The sequence below is a fragment of the Hypanus sabinus genome, chromosome 12 (genome assembly GCF_030144855.1).
Source record: "Hypanus sabinus isolate sHypSab1 chromosome 12, sHypSab1.hap1, whole genome shotgun sequence".
Taxonomy (NCBI): domain Eukaryota; kingdom Metazoa; phylum Chordata; class Chondrichthyes; order Myliobatiformes; family Dasyatidae; genus Hypanus; species Hypanus sabinus.
This window is the reverse complement of record NC_082717.1, coordinates 20,871,650-20,888,432: the sequence shown is the minus strand read 5'-3', so window position 1 is coordinate 20,888,432 and position 16,783 is coordinate 20,871,650. Positions and strand designations below refer to the sequence as shown.

The following is a 16,783-nucleotide window of genomic DNA, read 5'->3' as shown; positions in this document are numbered from 1 at the left end:
ACCCAGTTTACCACATGATCATTAATATAGATGACAAACAGCAACAGGCACAGTACCAGTCCCTGAAGTTCACCACTGGTCATTGGCCTCTAGTCAAAAGGCAATCATCTACTATCACTCCTTGGCTTCTCCTGCTGAGCTAATTTTGAATCCAGTTTACTACATCCTCAATGGAAGTGACTGAAATTTCTAGACCAGGCTCCCATGGTAGGATTTTGTCAAATTTTTGCTGAGGTCCATGTAGACAAATTTCATTGCCTTTTTCTCATCAACTTTCTGCTAGCCTCCTTGAAAAACTCTATGACTGGTTAGATGCAACCAACCATCTTGACTATCCTTAATCCTGTCTATCCACATAGACCATAAAACACAGGAACAGAACCAGGCTATTCAGCCCCTCAGGTCTGCTCCGCCATTCCATCATGTCTGATTCCGGTCCCCACTCAACCCCGTACACCTACCTTCTCGCTGTATTCTTTGATGCCCTGGCCAACCAGGAAACAATCAACTTCTGCCTTAAATATTCCCATGGACTTGGCCTTCTCTGCAGTCTGTGGCAGAGCATTCTACAGATTCACTACTCTTTGGCTAAAAAAAAAATTCCACCTTACCTCTGTTCTAAAAGGTCATCCCTCAATTTTGAGGCTATGCCCTCTAGTTTTGGATACTCACACCAGAGGAAACATCTCCTTCACATCCACCCTATCTAGTCCTTTCAATATTCGGCAACTTTCAGTGAGATCCTCCTTCGTTCTAAATTCCAGTGATTCTCCTTCATCTTGCCTGCCAGAACAACCTTATGCTGTCTTTAACCCTCCTGAGTTCCCTGTTAAGTGTTCACTTACATTTCTTATGCTCCTCAAGTGCCACAATTGTTTCTTGCTGCCTATTCTTGCTGTACCAGCTCTGGCAGACTGGGCAGATGAGACCCACAGTGAAATCCAATGACCAGGAAGGCAATACTGCAACGCTCCCTGGAGGGCAAAGGGCATGACAAGGCATGGAAGACACCGTGGTCATCCAGGGCAAACAAGGAAGACCCCAGTCTGTGATGTTTCTTTGTACCACTGGACCCAGGCTTTTGCGCTTGAGAAATTGGAACTACCTCAGTGCAACAACTTTTAAAAACTCTCCTGCTCAGGTTTCCTGTCATCATTGACAACAACAGACAACCACCATACCTCCTTCTTAACCAAGGCCTCAATATCCCTTGAAAAACAAGTTTCTCTAAAGCTGTTCGGCTTGCCTTTTTTCCTAGCAGAAACATACAAAAGTCTGTACTCTCAATATTTCACTTCCGAAGGCCTTTGGCAGAAAACAACCTGTTCCAATCCACACCTGTCAGATCCTTTCAGATGCCGTCAAAATTGTCCTTTCTCCAACTTAGAATCTCAACCTGAGGACAATTATCATTCTCCATAAATATCTTGAAACTTATGGATTTATGATCACTAGATCCAAAGTGTTCCCCTCTGCCACCTGCCCAGTCTCATTCCAGTATCACACTCCCTCTAGTTGGGATCTCTAGAAGATTAAATTTAAAGAAAGTTTCCTGAACACATTTGATGAACCCTGTCCATCCAGTCCTTTCCTAGTATGGGAGTCCCAGTAAATACGTGAAAAGTTAAAATCACAAACTTACTTTTCTTACCACCATCTACCATTTCTTCATAAATTTGTCCCTCTAATTTCCACTGACTATTGGGAGGTCTATAATATAATCCCATAGTAGCTTCAGTAGACGATTCCTCCTGTTTGTTCTGTATGAGTACTCCTATGTTATTTTCTCTGATGAGTAATGCCACCCTCCCCCTTTAATCCTTCCTCCTCTATCATACCTAAAACCACAGAATCCCAGAACATCTATACGATTAGTTGATAAATTTGCATGTATGGCACAGTTTCAATAGGTGGTTTCAATGTTTCAGGTCCAATTGGTATCAGAAAAATCAATTTGGAAACCTAATATTGAATAGGTATTTACTCCTTAAAGTTCAACATTTACCTAATACCCCTGATACTGCAGGTGAGTTTTTTGTACAAATAAAGTTTTTTTTAAAATATTACCTATTCTGAATCAACAATTTCAAAATGTAAGTTATATTCTGTGTCTTACTTTGGACTTAAGAAATTTGTCTTCATGGATGCACATTTTTGAAGTGGAGTGCAACCAACTTTCCCTACAGTATTATATATTTAGCTGTACTGACTAATGGCAAATTCTAAGCACTTATTTACCCGTATTTCCCTTTATTTCCCTTGTTACATCTATTTAATTCAAAATAGGAAATGTGAAGACATTTTGTTTTAATCTGGAGAGAATTCATTGTTACCTTTGACTTTTGGAGCTTTCACGTTAAAGTCTGTATCAATTGCTGAGATATTTGGTCCATGTAAATCGGCCGAAGGAGTTTCAAACTTCGGGGCTTGAAAATCTGCATTTGGCATATCAACATCAAAACCCCCTTTTGGAGATTTAATCTTAATCCCAGGAGCTTTTATGTCAGTCTTCAAATTTGATGATGGCATTTCAAAACTCGGATCTTTGAATTCCATATTGGGCATCTTAATTGCCCCCTTTGGTGATTTAATATCAAACTCAGAGTTTATCAATCCTGCTCCAATCCTTGGAGTTGAAGCTTTCACATCAGTCAGTTGTATTTTACCTTGTGGACCACTGATATCAAAGTTAGGTGTTTTCACATCGATAGTTGGTGAAGCCTGTAGTTTTGCATTAAAGTCAGAAGAAATCTTCGGTCTACTTACGTCAATTGAAGGTGTTTTTCCATTGATATTTAGGCTACCAGCACCTGTACCTGTGTTTGCCAGCTTAAGATGGGGCTTGATCTTGCTGTTGTACAACTTTAAGTAAGTTTGATCACTACTTCCCTGTAATTTAAATATGATTTTAATGTAAACATACATAATTTTGATATGCTTAACCATTTAAACATATTGTAGATTAAAAGCAAATAACACTTTTTACCATATAAGAATTCTGTAATCCATAATCTGCACCTTTTGCATTCAATTTCAGACTTTTTTTGTATGGTTCAGCATATTTCAGTATTTTGCCAACTTCTTCACTACTTAGGTTGTCAAAATGTATTGTTACTGCATTCAGTTGATCACCTACAAAATAATAATAGTAAGTTCTGTTTAACATGTACAACCTCTTTCTAAATTATAACATCTTGAAATAAATTTATTAGTTATATTTGTTCAAAATATTAATTCAGAAACAAAAAACACCAGCATTTCCACCATAAACACAAGCCGGAAATCCAAAGTAACACACGCAAAATGCTGGAGGAGCTCAGCAGGTCAGGCAACATCTATGGAGAGAAATAATGAGTCGATGTTTCAGGCTGAAGCCCACATCAGGGCATTACGTAAGATGAAACTTAACAAGCAAATGTAACATTGAAGTTCATGCAGTGACTAGACAATGACAGTTGAAAGCTGAAGGTAATTCAAAAGAAAGGGAACGCTATATTAATTATTCTAGTCTTACATATGGCTATAGTCCCTTTGAATAAAGGCTTGCAGAAGTTAGTAACATTACTTAGAAATTGATACAGTTAATTGATATGTTTCAAGCATTTATTGTGTTAAGTAAGAGCATAAACCATTAATGTTGTCACCCCATGAACTGTCTCTCGTGCTGGTAGAGATCCCAGGGCTGGGAGGTACTGCCAAAGTAGCCTGTACAAATAAAGTGTATTTTGTAGGGGATACACATTGCAACTACTGTGTGCTAGTGGAAGAAATAAGTATTCAGGGTGGTGGACCTCATGACAGTTAGTGGATTGCTTTGCCCCAGATGTTGTTAGCCGTGCATTCAGTCAAGTAATCGGAAAGTATTCCATCACTCCTTCCTTGTGTAGATAGGCCTTGGAAAATCAAAAGGCAAGTCCCCTGCTGCAGGATATCCAGCTTTATCATTGGAGTATTTATATGCCTGCTACTTTTGAGTTATTTTTCTCTTATGGTTGATTTATTTTTGTATTATCAAGCAATGGTTATGGAGACAAGAACTGAAGATATCGGCTGAAGAACTGACTGCATTTCTGGCTTGTTCCAGTGCAGTAACAACACAAAGATTTACCCAGCCCTAAGTGGAATCAAGTATATCCTGTTCAAACACTTACTGCCTATTATGCCACTGGCATATAGGGCAGCAATGAAGGTCCTCCATCTGTCTGTCTGTGCCAAAAAAGCAATTTTGGTCTTGGTCTTAGCAGTGTTCAGGGCTTGTGCCCCTAGCCTTCTTCCAGTTTTCGCTACTGTCAGCCATGCAAGTTCTGAGTGGAGACTCGGGAATACCTTTGCACAAAGATGGTGAAGGATTCTTTATTGCTGTTTCCAAAACGGTTTTGTTTGACCAGTCAGGATTGTTGGCTCGGAGCTGAACCCCCAAATCTGGAGGACTATTGAGCCATGCGTAGTCTGGCCTGTACCCTTTGACCTATTTGGCACAGGTGACCCTACCAAGAGCCAGTGCACAAGGCTGTGACTCCAACCAGCATAGCTCAGCTCTCTGAGACATGAGATCCACAAAACCAGGACAAGGTTGTGGTCCTTTTGGAGGTTTTGTTTGTCAAATGCAGGACAAATTCAATCCAGCTAAAGACCTGATCTACCGTCACTCATCAGCAAAGGTATGGAAGGCATGACTGATAAAGATATCAAGTTGCAATTACTCATCAATAATCTCCTTACAGATCCCCGTTTACTTGCCTCCAGACTGTGTTGAACTAAGTGTGCCTGTCTGGACACGCCCCCTGCTGACTGCTCCTGTGGCTCCTCTCACAGGCCCCTGTATAAAGGAGATCTGAGGCCTGATGCTTGGCCTCAGTCTCCAGGACGTAGTATGATGGTCACTCACTCCTGGTTCCTTCTTCCAGTCAATAAAAGCCGATATCTCGCCTTACGTCTCAGAGTGAGTTATTGATGGTGCATCACAGACCTCATTACACCCTTGTTCCAAACATTACCAAGGAGCTGAAAGTTAAAAAATATGGCGACATCAAGGCTGCATTCAGCTAAATGTGACATTAAGATGCCCTGGTAAATCTCAACGTCAATGGGAGAAAATGCAGTGGCTGAAGTCACAGCTGGTGTTCCTCAAGGCAGTGCCCTGGGATCAGTCATCTTTAGTATCTTCATCAAGACCTTCCTTCCATCAGAATGTTCAGTTTCAGTTGTAGTCCCACAGATCAACTGAAGCAGTGCATGCCTATACAGAGTAGTTCAGGCATGGCTGATAAAAGACAAGTAACAAGTGTGCCCAGCAGTCAGCATCCCCAGTAAGAAAGAGCCTACACACCTACCCCCGATAACCAAAGATGTTATTATCATTAAGTCCAAAATCATCAAGATCCTGAAGGTCACCATTGACCAGAAGCTGAACTGGACCAGCAGATTCACCTTTTGTATCCAAAGCCTTTCCTCCATAGAAATACAATAGCATGATGATAGGGAGAACCCAGAGGGATGAATACATGCTATGGAACATGGAGGAGGGACTGTGTGTACCTGTCTGCCATACATGTTGAACACAACATCCACAAATTAATAAATCTAGTGTGTTTTTTGTCTGAATGTTTTGTTCCCATTGCAATGATTTAGTTTTGTTTACTAGGTTACCTCACAGCTTGTATTTCCAATTTAATGTTACACATTTAAAAACAGTTACCTTTCTTCAAGGTACCAATTCTTGCAACTGCGGAGTCTTTCTGTATGTCCCTGATTATCACACCTCCACTGGGTGAATCAGTGAGGGTAAGGTCATCAGAGAGATCTCCTCCACCCCTTGGCAGAACGACTGCTGTGCCAGAGTCCATACTGAAATTCTAATTCAAGAAGAAAGATCAGATGTTAAATGCTTGCAGTGATCCATTTATGATCAGTAAAATTATTATTTTTTTGCTTATGGAGCACAGTTCAAAACAAAGTAATGCCCCTGCCTCCATCCCCACTCCAAATCTCACTTCATGGTATCAATGCTAATGAAGGCTGGAGTGGAAGCGTGGGAAGGGGAGGTGATATACCAAATGCCTACCCCCATTCCCACCACAGCCATAATTTTGTCTATACTACAAGAAAGACGAAACTTGCATCTCATTCTGTTGATTATATTTGTACATCTTATGTTAACACATACAAAATGTGAAGGGCCTCAGCAGATCAGGTGACCTCTGTGGGAAGGAGCAAACAGTCATCAGCTTGGGCTTAGACCCCCCTTCAGACTGGGTGAAGATGCCCAAAATAAAAAGGTGGGGGGGAGGGGAAAGAGGAAGGTGATTGGTGAAGCCAGGTGGGTGGGAAAGGTCAAAGGCTGAAGGAGAAAGAATCTGATAGGAGAAGAGAGTGGACAGTAGGCAAAATGGAAGAAAGCGGGGAGCTGGGGGGAGTAATGGGCAGAAGAAGTGAGGAATAGAGGAAGGGAATGTTCAACTGAAGGAGAAATTGATATTCATGCCATCACATTCCCAGAGGGAATATAAGATGTTGCTCCTCCACCCTGAGGGTAGCCTCATCTTGCCACAAGAGGAGGCCATGGATTGACACGTCGGGACAGGAATGGGAATCAAAATATTTGGCCAGCAGGAAATCCCACTTGTGGAAGATGGTGTGGAGGAATTTTCATTGCTTTGGGTACTTTTGACCTTATCAACCGTGAAGCAGGTATTAAAGCTCCTATTCAAAATGGCGTATTACTTGTAGGGGACATCAGAAGCAGTACAGCTCCCTTGCATCAGCTATCCTTTCCCTGCTTGTAGACCAACCATTTGGGAGTTGTGCTGCAGACAGCTTTCACAAATTACTGCAATGAGTTAAATGTATTGAACAAATAATTCAGCTGAGGCCTGCCAGTGAAGGAGGACTCCCGCTATTGTAACCTCCATTTGGTGACAGACATCTACCATTAATATATGGGTGAAAATATACATCAAAAGAAGTTTTGCCAAAAAAAAACAGAGGCCGTGAATGTATGATCAACAGAAAGCAACAGACATTATATCCTCAGTAATATTCTGGTTGTTACCTTGTAAATGATACATACCATTTTATCTTCAGTCGCTTCTCTTCCAATCTAAATCCTGGAAGACAGAGAGATAGAATGAACATTTGTCCATTACATCACATCTTTCTTACTGTTTCTCTACTCCTATTTTTCTGCAGCTTCTGATTTGTTTCCATAAATACCAGTTGCCTTTGGCAACTTTGTGGCATTTCTTCAAAGGTGAGCTAAATGTTGATTGCATATGAGTTACTGTATTTGCATGTTGGGATATCAGATGCAAATCTCACATGGGCCTGCAGTTAGATCACATAAGTTTGCTGTAAATTCATCCTCTTTCAATTAAAAGATGTCCAACCTCTGGATTTCCTGCACACAGATTAATTTTAAATCACCATATTTCAATTGTATGAGGTACGGATGGTCTGGATAGCCAGCACTTTTCCCCAGGGTGACAACGGCCCCGGGATCTCAGAGGAGGTCCCATGAAGATAAGTGGCGGAAAGTGATAAGGCCTGGATTGCTCTGCTGGGGGAGTTGTCTAGGCTCATAGACTAAGCATATTTAAGAGTCTCTTAGATAGGTAAGAAAAATAGAGGGTTATAGGCTATGTAGTGAGGGAAGGATTAGATTGATTGTGAAGTAGGTTAAAAGTTCAGCTCATCATGGGCAGAAGAGGCCCATACTGTTCTATGTTCTGAGTCAACCGTTCAATTCAAGGTAACTTTTAGTATTCATTTCTCACAGATTATGACAGTTCTGCAGTACATTTAAGACCTCTGATTTTGGCTTCATTATTAGCAATTTAAATTCTATGAAGTACAATTTAGGAGTTTGTAAAGGAAACCTTAGGTTTGCATTAACTTTGCTCCCATTAACCCATGCCTGTCCAAGATCATGCTGTATTTAATAATGAGGGTAAACAAATCTGATAACAGAGCTTTCCATACTCCCTCCATCCACAGAGAGAAACATTTTAAGTTTGATGGAAACAGAGGTAACTCCGGATTATAGTTATCACAATGGGACTATCAGTTCACTAAGGAGCAGTGAATTCCAATGAACGGCAAGTACCAATGCCCAAGCAGAACAGGGTGAGTTGCACCAAAAAAGTTGCACTCACACCTACTGTGATGAAGCGCTTTGAGAGGTTAGTTACAGCTAGAATTAACTCCTGTCAGAGCAAGGACCAGGACCGACTGTGATTTGCCCACTGCCACAGCCGGTCCGCTTTGGACACAATCTCACTGACTTTCCACTCTGCTTTGGGGCACCTAGACGATAGTAAAACGTACATGAGACTGCTTGGCATTCAACACCATCAGTGCTAATTAACAAGCTTCAAAACCTGGCCCTTTGTACCTCCTTCTGTAACAGGATCCACAACTTCCTTATCGGGAGATCACAGTCAGTGCAGATTGGTAATAACATCTCCTCCTCGTTGACAATCAACAGAGGCACACCTCAGGGATGCGTGCTTAATCCACTGCTCTACTCCCTCTACGTTAATGACTATGTGACTAAGCACAGCTCAAACATCATCTATAAATTCAACAGTGACACTACAGTTGTTAGTAGAAGGTGACAAAAAAGCACACAGGAGCGAGACAGATTGGGTAGTTGACTGGTGTTGCATTCAATGTCAGCAAGACCAAGGAGTTGATTGTGGACTTCAGGAAGTGGAAGTCCGGAGGACACACACCAATCCTCATTGAGTGGTCAGTAATGGAAAGCATGCAAACCAATTTTCTGGGCATCAACATCTCGAAGGATCTATCCTGGGCCCAACACCTGAAAGCAGGTCATGCAGCATCTATGGAGCAGAATTAACCGTTGACATTTTGGTCCGAGACCCCTCATCAGGATTTCTGATGAGGTTTTATAAGTCCTAATGAAGAGTCTTAGCCTAAAATGTTGATTGTTAATTCCTCTCCACAGGCACTGCCTGATATAGTTCCTATTCATTTTGGACTCCTCTGTTCTATGTATTATACTTCATTGTCCACTAGGTGGCGGTATTACATTGATAATGACTTGCTGGCGATTAAATATAAATGCACTGGTTCACAATCATATGAGACTGAAATGTACATATCATGACACATTTTGTACTAGACAGTGCACATATATCCTTATCAGTTTTAAATGATTCCATAATGTAAAAAAAAGACCACTTTTATCTATTCAATATACATCACATGGGACATTGTGAAAAGGTAAATGAAATAGGTGGATTTATATAAAATTTTTCATATGCTTATCACAATGTTCAACGCACATCACTGGCTGTCCCCAGGTTACAAACACCCGACCTATGGGGACCATCAGATGAATGAGTTCCTATACAGTATATTCAAAAGTCCAACATACACACAGTGGTCACACTGTTAAGTACCCTAATAAAGTGGCAACTCTGGGCATTTCAGCGTGTTCATGGTCTTCTGCTGCTGTAGCCCCTGTACTTCAAGATTTGATGTCTTGTGCATTCAGAGATGCTCTTCTGCACACCACTATTGTAACTCATGTTTACTTAAGCTACTCTTGTCTCCCTGTCAGCTTGAACCAGAATGTTCATTATCTCCTTACTGCTCTCATTAACAAGGCATTTTTGCCCACAGAACTGGATTTTCTTTTAATTCTTTGAACCATTCTCTGTAAACTCCAAACACTGCTGTGCATGAAAATCGCAGGACGTCAGCAGCTTTGGGATATAAAAACCTTACTATAAAAAACATTCTACAGGGATTGTATTGAGAGCATCCGGAGCAGCTGCATCACTGCCTGGTTCGAAAATTGCACCATCTCGGATCGCAGACCCTGTAGCGGATAGTGTGGTCAACTGAGAAGATCATCGGGATCTCTCTTCCCGCTATTACAGACATTTACACCACACGCTGCATCTGCAAAGCGAACAGCATTACGAAGGACGCCACGCACCCCTCATACAATCTCTTCTCCCTCCTGCCATCTGGGAAAAGGCACCGAAGCATTTGGGCTCTCACGACCAGACTATGTAACAGTTTCTTCCCCCAAGCCATCAGACTCCTCAATACCCAAAGCCTGGACTGACACCAACTTACTGCCCTCTACTGTGCCTATTGTCTTGTTTATTATTTATTGTAATGCCTGCACTGTTTTGTGCACTTTGTGCAGTCCTGGGTAGGTCTGTAGTCTAGTGTAGTTTTTGTGTTGGTTTACGTAGCTCAGTGTAGTTTTTGTACTGTGTCATGTAACACCATGGTCCTGAAAAACGTCTTATGTACTGTACCAGCAGTTATGGTCGAAATGACAATAAAAGTGACTTGACTTGACTTGATCCTGTCTGGTACCAACAATCATTCCATGGTCAAAGGCATTTGGATCACATTTCTTCCCCATTCTGAAGTTCAGTCTGAACAACAACTGAACCTCTTGACCGTGTCTACATGCGTTTATGCATTGAGTTGCTGCCACATTAACTATTTGCACTAATGAGCAGGTGTGCAGGAGTACCTTATAAAGTGGTCACTGAGTCTATGTAAATCTCTTTGTTCCTATGAATAACTGCACTAGTTTCCTACGTCCAGTTCCAGTAATTATACTTTCATATCAATCTAGTGTGCTTTTGATGTCATCCACTACAATACTTTGGAAATACAGTCTCCATATGAAGTAATTTTTGTCTATTATCCCACTTTCAGACAAAATCGGTTTATGGATTCCTGTAAAATTGGAACTTATGCACCTAGGGACCAATTATGTACAAACGTTTGTATATCTAAACCAGTTATTGTTGCAAACTTGGAGTAGCAACAGTCCACAATGAACTGCCACAAAAGGAAATGTAATAGTTTCCAGATAATCTATTTTGTGGAGTGAGTATTGGTCAGGCCTTCTGAAGACACCTCTTAATTAAACATAGTACCATGGGTTTTTCAGAAAGAGCATAGAACAGTGGAGCATGAACAGACCACTCGGCCTGCAATGTCATGCTAATGATACTTAAGGTTGAGAGAGCAAACAGGAGAATGGTTTCACTCCAGTTCAAAACATCCTGAAAGGAAAAGAAGTGGCTGTTGAAAAAGCAGATGACAGAGGAAGTTAATCCTGTGCAGAACTGACCAATGCTCATCATGAAAGCTCTGAGATTGATCCCAACCCTGAGATTTGTAATGAGATATGACTGATAACCTGAAACATTAACTGTTCCCCTCTCAACAGAAACTACCTGATCTGCTGAGTCCTTATACTTAAACGTTAAATTCTCATTGTTATTAGTTTGGGGTACCTGTCCTGGCTCCTGCACATATGTACAATTAGGAAGAAAGCACAGCAGCACCTCTCCTTCCTTAGGAGTCTGTGAAGATTCAGCATGATATCCAAAACTTTGACAAACTTCTAAAGATGTGTGGTGGAGAGTATATTGACTGGCTGCGTCACAGTCTAGTATGGAAACACCCAATGCCCTTGAGTGGAAAATCCTTCTAAAGGTGGTGGATATGGCCCAGTCCATCATGGGCAAAGCTCTCCTTACATAAACTGTTGTCACAGGAAAGCAGTAACTATCATCGGAGTTCCCTGCCACCGTGCTCTCTTCCTGCTGCTGCCATCAAGAAGAAGGTACAGGAGCCTCAGGACTCACACTTTCAGGTTCAGGAACAGTTATTACCCCTCAGCCATCGGGCTTTTGAACCAGAGAGGGTAACTTCAGTCAGCTTCACTTGCCCCATCACTGAACAGTTCCCACAACCTATGGACTCACTTTCAGGGGCTCTTCATCTCATGTCCTCGATATTTTTTGCTTATTTGTTGTTTTTTTTTGTATTTGCAGTTTGTTGTCTTTCACACACTGGTTGAACACCCAAGCTGGTGTGGTCTTTCATTGATTCTATCATGAATTTTTGGAGTATGCTCGCAAGAAAATAAATCTCAGGGTTGTGTATGGAAATGGAATGAAACAGGGCTGGGATTGGAAAGGTGAACCAAGAGGGAAGAATGAAGGAACCCAGGTGGAGAGGTATGAGAACAATGGAAAAGGAGAGGGAACCTGTGTGAACAGGTGGGATTGAGAAAGGAACAGCATTGGGTTTGGGTTATTTAAAATAAGAAAGTTCAGTGTTCACACCACACTGTATCTACACCTACCTACATTTTCCTGCATTGGGCCCATATCCCTCTCCTCTGTTTTTATCTGTGTACTTGTCCAAGTGTTTTTTCTTAATGTTCTGTTTGAAGCTGCTTTGCTGCTTCTTCTGGCAGCTTGCTCCATATACCCATCACCTGTGTATGGGTAAGATTGCCCCTCTTATCTCATTTAAACCCCTCTCATCTTAAACCTGTGCCCTCAAGTTTTAGACTCCCCTACTCTCAGTAAGAGAATGACCAGCTTTTTATGCTCCTCGTGATTTTATAAACCACTTTAAGGTCACCCTTTAACTTCCTGTGCTTCGGTGAGAACAACCCCAGCCTATCCAACCTCTCCTCAGAAGCAAACCTTCCAACACAAGTTACATCCTGGGACATCGCCACTGCATTTTTCTAATTACTGATTTCATCTGCTTAAATCGTCAATCAGTTTTTGTGACCCACTATCAACTTACCTGGTTTCAGTTAATGTAAAGTCAAAAAATACAGAAAAGTTCAAAGTAAATTTATTTTCAAAGTACATGTATGCCACCATATACAATCCCGAGATTAATTTTCTTGTAGGCATACTCAATAATTCATAATAGAATAAGAACCATAATCGAATCAATGAAAGTCTGCACCAACTTGAGCGATAAACCAGTGTGCAAAAAACAATGTGTGCAAGTACACAAAGAAAGCAATAGTAATCATCTTAAATAAACAAGAAATATCGAGAATAAGAGATGAGGGGTCTTTGAAGGTGAGTCCATTGGTTGTGGCAATACTTCAGTGATGAGCAAGTGAAGCTACCTCCTTTGGTTCAAGAGCCTGATGGTTGAGGGGTAGTAACTGTACCTAATCCTGGTGGTGTGAATCATGAGGCTCCTGTACCTTACTCCTGATAGCAGCAGTGAGAAACGAACATGACCTGGGGGTGGGGATCCCTGGTGATGGATGCTGCTTTCTTGTGATAATACTCCATGTAAATGTGCCCAATGGAGGACTTTACTCATGATGGACTGGGCTGTGTCCTCTACTTTTTCCGTTCAAGGGCACTGGTGTTCCCATACCAGGCTGTGATGCTGTTATGCAAACCAACTTATGGAAACACAAAGAAAAATTGTGGCTGTTTGCATTCAACCATAGGAGCATAAGGAATGCCCTAAGTGTGACCTGTTTACCATCCCAGCCCATGGGCTTCCTTCTTCTAAATGCTATTCTCAATACCTCAATTGATATCTTGCTTTAACTTCCCTCTGCTCACTCTCCTAAAAACAAAGAAAAGAAGTGATGCAGTCAATCCAGCTTACTTCTAGATAGCAATAAATCAATGACTTTGCAGAGGAATCTATTTCATGGACCATCTTTCCACCAAGGAGGATGATTTTATGTGACTGAAATTCACTTATTTCTACACAAAAAAGCTTATTATTGAAAATAATAATAATGTTTCCATAGGAGACTGTGGAGACCAAGTCATTGGGTATATTTAAGGCAGGGTTGATAGATTCGTGATAAGTCAGGGCATGAAGGGATATGGGGAGAAGGCAGGAGATTGGAGCTGAGAAGGAAAATGGATCAGCCATGATGAAATGGCAGAGCAGACGCGATGGGCCAAATGGCCTGATTCTTCTCCAATATCTTATGGTCTGAATACTAGAAGTTAATAATAGAATAAACAGCCCTATCTTTCACATTACATTAAGGAAACTATTAACCAATTCAATGTAACCTAGAATCAAAGACTCTGCTCTTTAATTAATTCTGGGGTGCATAATTTCAAGTACAATTATTGATGCTAAATCTTTGAACTAAATCAAGTTTCTTTTCATGCAATGAAAATAAATTAGAGAATGCTTCAAATGGAATAGACCCATAACCTAGCACACAATAAAAAAGAAAACTGGGGAAAAAGTAATGGACGTAGAAAATGAAATACCTTTTGTTCACATTTCTAATTCAATTTTCATTTTACTTTGTACTCCTGTCAAAGAAAAATATTATTAATCTATCGCTAGACCTATCAAATATTTACAATCAATATCCTCAGCTTCGAGGACTGCCTACGGAGAAGAAGAAAAATAACTGGTATGCAGCCCAGTGTTGCTGAAAGGCATCTGCGATTGTTTGTTAAGCGGAGAAGAATGTTGCCTGTGTAGTGAGATTTATAACATTCTTTCCTGCCCTACATCAACATGCAGAGTAAATACTACTTGTTTTGTTGGGAAGCCTTATCAAATAACAGAGTCTGAAAGATCTGATTGTACCGTACAGTGGCATTTTGCTACTTGGCTGGACTCCCCTTGGAGTTCAAATAAAGGATGCAGAGATTCAAGGATTAGCAAAGACTACTCAACCATAGAAATTCACCCATTTGATAAACTGAATCTCCATTGTATCAATTAGCCAAATGCTTTTATTTTATTACTTCACTGGCAGGTTATTGTTTTCAACGAGTAAAGAACTTCTCTCAGGTATCAGTTCTAAACTTACGAGTCTGCTGGTTTCAACTTGCATCCAATGGTCTCACTTTCTGTTTCCATTGGGAGCTCATAATCAGGGTTCATGTTATCCACATATTGGATAATTCTTCGTAAACTTCATTAAATTTTCCTAAAGCTACCACATTCTAGCCTCAGACCTGGAACTTCTTTAAGCAATTGATGCCAGGAGATTCTGAGGCAAACAGCTGTAGTGATACTTCAGCGCAGTAGTGAAGGAATACGGCACTCTCAGAGGAGCCATATCGTGGATCTGTGTCTGCTCTGTCTCAAGTAGATGGAAAAGATCCCACAACACCACTTGGAAGAATTTAAACATTCAAGTACATGTGTTATCAAAGTATGCATGCAGTACACAACCCTGAGATTCGTCTTTGAACAGACATCCTCAAAACAAAGAAAACCCTGGAACCCATTCAAAGAAAAAGATCAACCCCTCCCCTCCACCAACATGGAAAAAAAAAGACAAGTCTCACAAATTATTCAATTCAGCTCAGTTCAGTTCAATCATTATCCACAGACCGTCCGATCAAAAACCCAGAACAGCAACAAATAAAAGTAGTGACCAGGAATATATCATAACATGAAGTACAGAGTCCAGTCCACAAACTGCATTGTCCAAACCTTGCCCAAGACCCAGGACTTGAGTGGAGTTGTGCTTCGTGTTCCAGCCAGCATTTAACCCTCAATCAACTTCACTAAAATTGAAATTCAAATCATTTGGGAGTTCACTGTGCTTGAGTTGCCTGTCAGGTCTCCCAAGTCACAAATTTGAAGTTCAGTTGATCAAATGCCAGAAGTGGTGGGACATTCAGTGAGGACTGTAAAGGGGCAGATACAAGTCCTTGTTCTCCATCTTTTTTTTCCTGAATCCATTCTAATTCAAGGAACTCTGGTGTGCCAGAGGGCAATCCTCAAGGATTTACCACTTTATGGACACTGGTAACAGCCGACATTGACCCATTTAAAGAAACAATATTCATTATGGAAAGTGGCACTTGGGAGGGGTGGTGGAGGTACGATTTGTTTTCCTAAAGCAGGTAAGTGTAATTACCATTGTAGATATTTATTTTGTGCAAAGAACGTGGCTGTTCAGCATATGGCCAGGAGACTGGGAGAACACAAAGTAACCCTCTAAACATTTGTGCTCCTTATGCCCCTTTGCAGAAGCTGGTATGCATCACATTCTTGGACATACTGGCCATAAGTCCTTCAGATTTCTGGCAATGATATCCTGAGATGATTAGCTTTGAACGACCAAACTCTCTATACGGTTAGGTCAGTGAATGGTCTTTAAACTTCCAAAATTCCTTGCAACCCACCCCCACCCCCAGACCCTCACCAACTCCCACCACTTCAGTCTTCACCAAAATTCTCATAGCTTTAATTTTTACTAGGATTCTGAAAACCGCACTCAGTGAAAAAGGCTGCCTCTCAGAACTCCCAAATTCGTGATATATGGCCATGTTTTACGCAGTGGCAGAAAACTGATTTCAGGTAGTCAGTGTGGTTTTTGTCTGGTCGTTGTTGCAGAAAGGTGGAACAAGTGGAAAGCAGCTTAGCATAACTCTGTTTTTTTGGTTTTGCTAAAGATTAATCATTTAGTATTATAGGTTGGGTGGAGGGGTGGAGGTACGTCCCTACCAGTGGAGGTGCCAGGGCACTCCCTTCCTCCGCTAGCCTGCAGGCCACCCTTGGGTGAGGTGTAGCACCTGCTTAGCCCCTCCTCCCCCCAGTCAGGGTCATGTGATGCCACGGGAGCAGGTGGTTGATGGTCGTACGAGCAGCTGGTGCATATCTCAAGTCCTACTTATGAGACCACCGACACCAGGCAGACAATCTCTGAACAGTGTTGCTCATGGCTGGGGTCACCCATCTTGTAAAGACACTGCCCCGAAGAAGGCAATGACAAACCACTTCTGTAGAAAAATTCGCCAAGAATAACTGCGATCAAAGACTATGATCATACGACACAGCACATAAGGATGATGATGGGTGTTATAGGATACTTCAAGATATTAGATGTGGCACAAACCAGCAAATCATTGTGGACTTGGGTACAGTTACTCAGCTGTCTGTTACAAAACTAGTAATCAGAGACACAAGTGTATGCCCCACTGTTACAGCTGGGAAATCTAATCACCAAGGG

General features: G+C 41.4%; 1 protein-coding gene across 2 annotated transcripts in view; it reads right to left on the bottom strand.

Annotated features, from left to right (window-relative positions):
• si:ch211-125o16.4 (neuroblast differentiation-associated protein AHNAK) overlaps positions 1–16,783 on the bottom strand; it is a 58,927-nt gene that overhangs the window by 9,246 nt on the left and 32,898 nt on the right. For both annotated transcript variants that reach the window (XM_059985638.1, XM_059985637.1), the window contains 4 exons: positions 7,070–7,106; positions 5,699–5,855; positions 2,987–3,132; positions 2,334–2,889 (listed from right to left, as the gene is read on the bottom strand). In XM_059985638.1, the coding sequence (XP_059841621.1) occupies positions 2,334–2,889; positions 2,987–3,132; positions 5,699–5,855; positions 7,070–7,072 (862 nt within the window). In that variant the 5' untranslated portion in view covers positions 7,073–7,106. The remainder of the gene's footprint in view (positions 1–2,333; positions 2,890–2,986; positions 3,133–5,698; positions 5,856–7,069; positions 7,107–16,783) is intronic.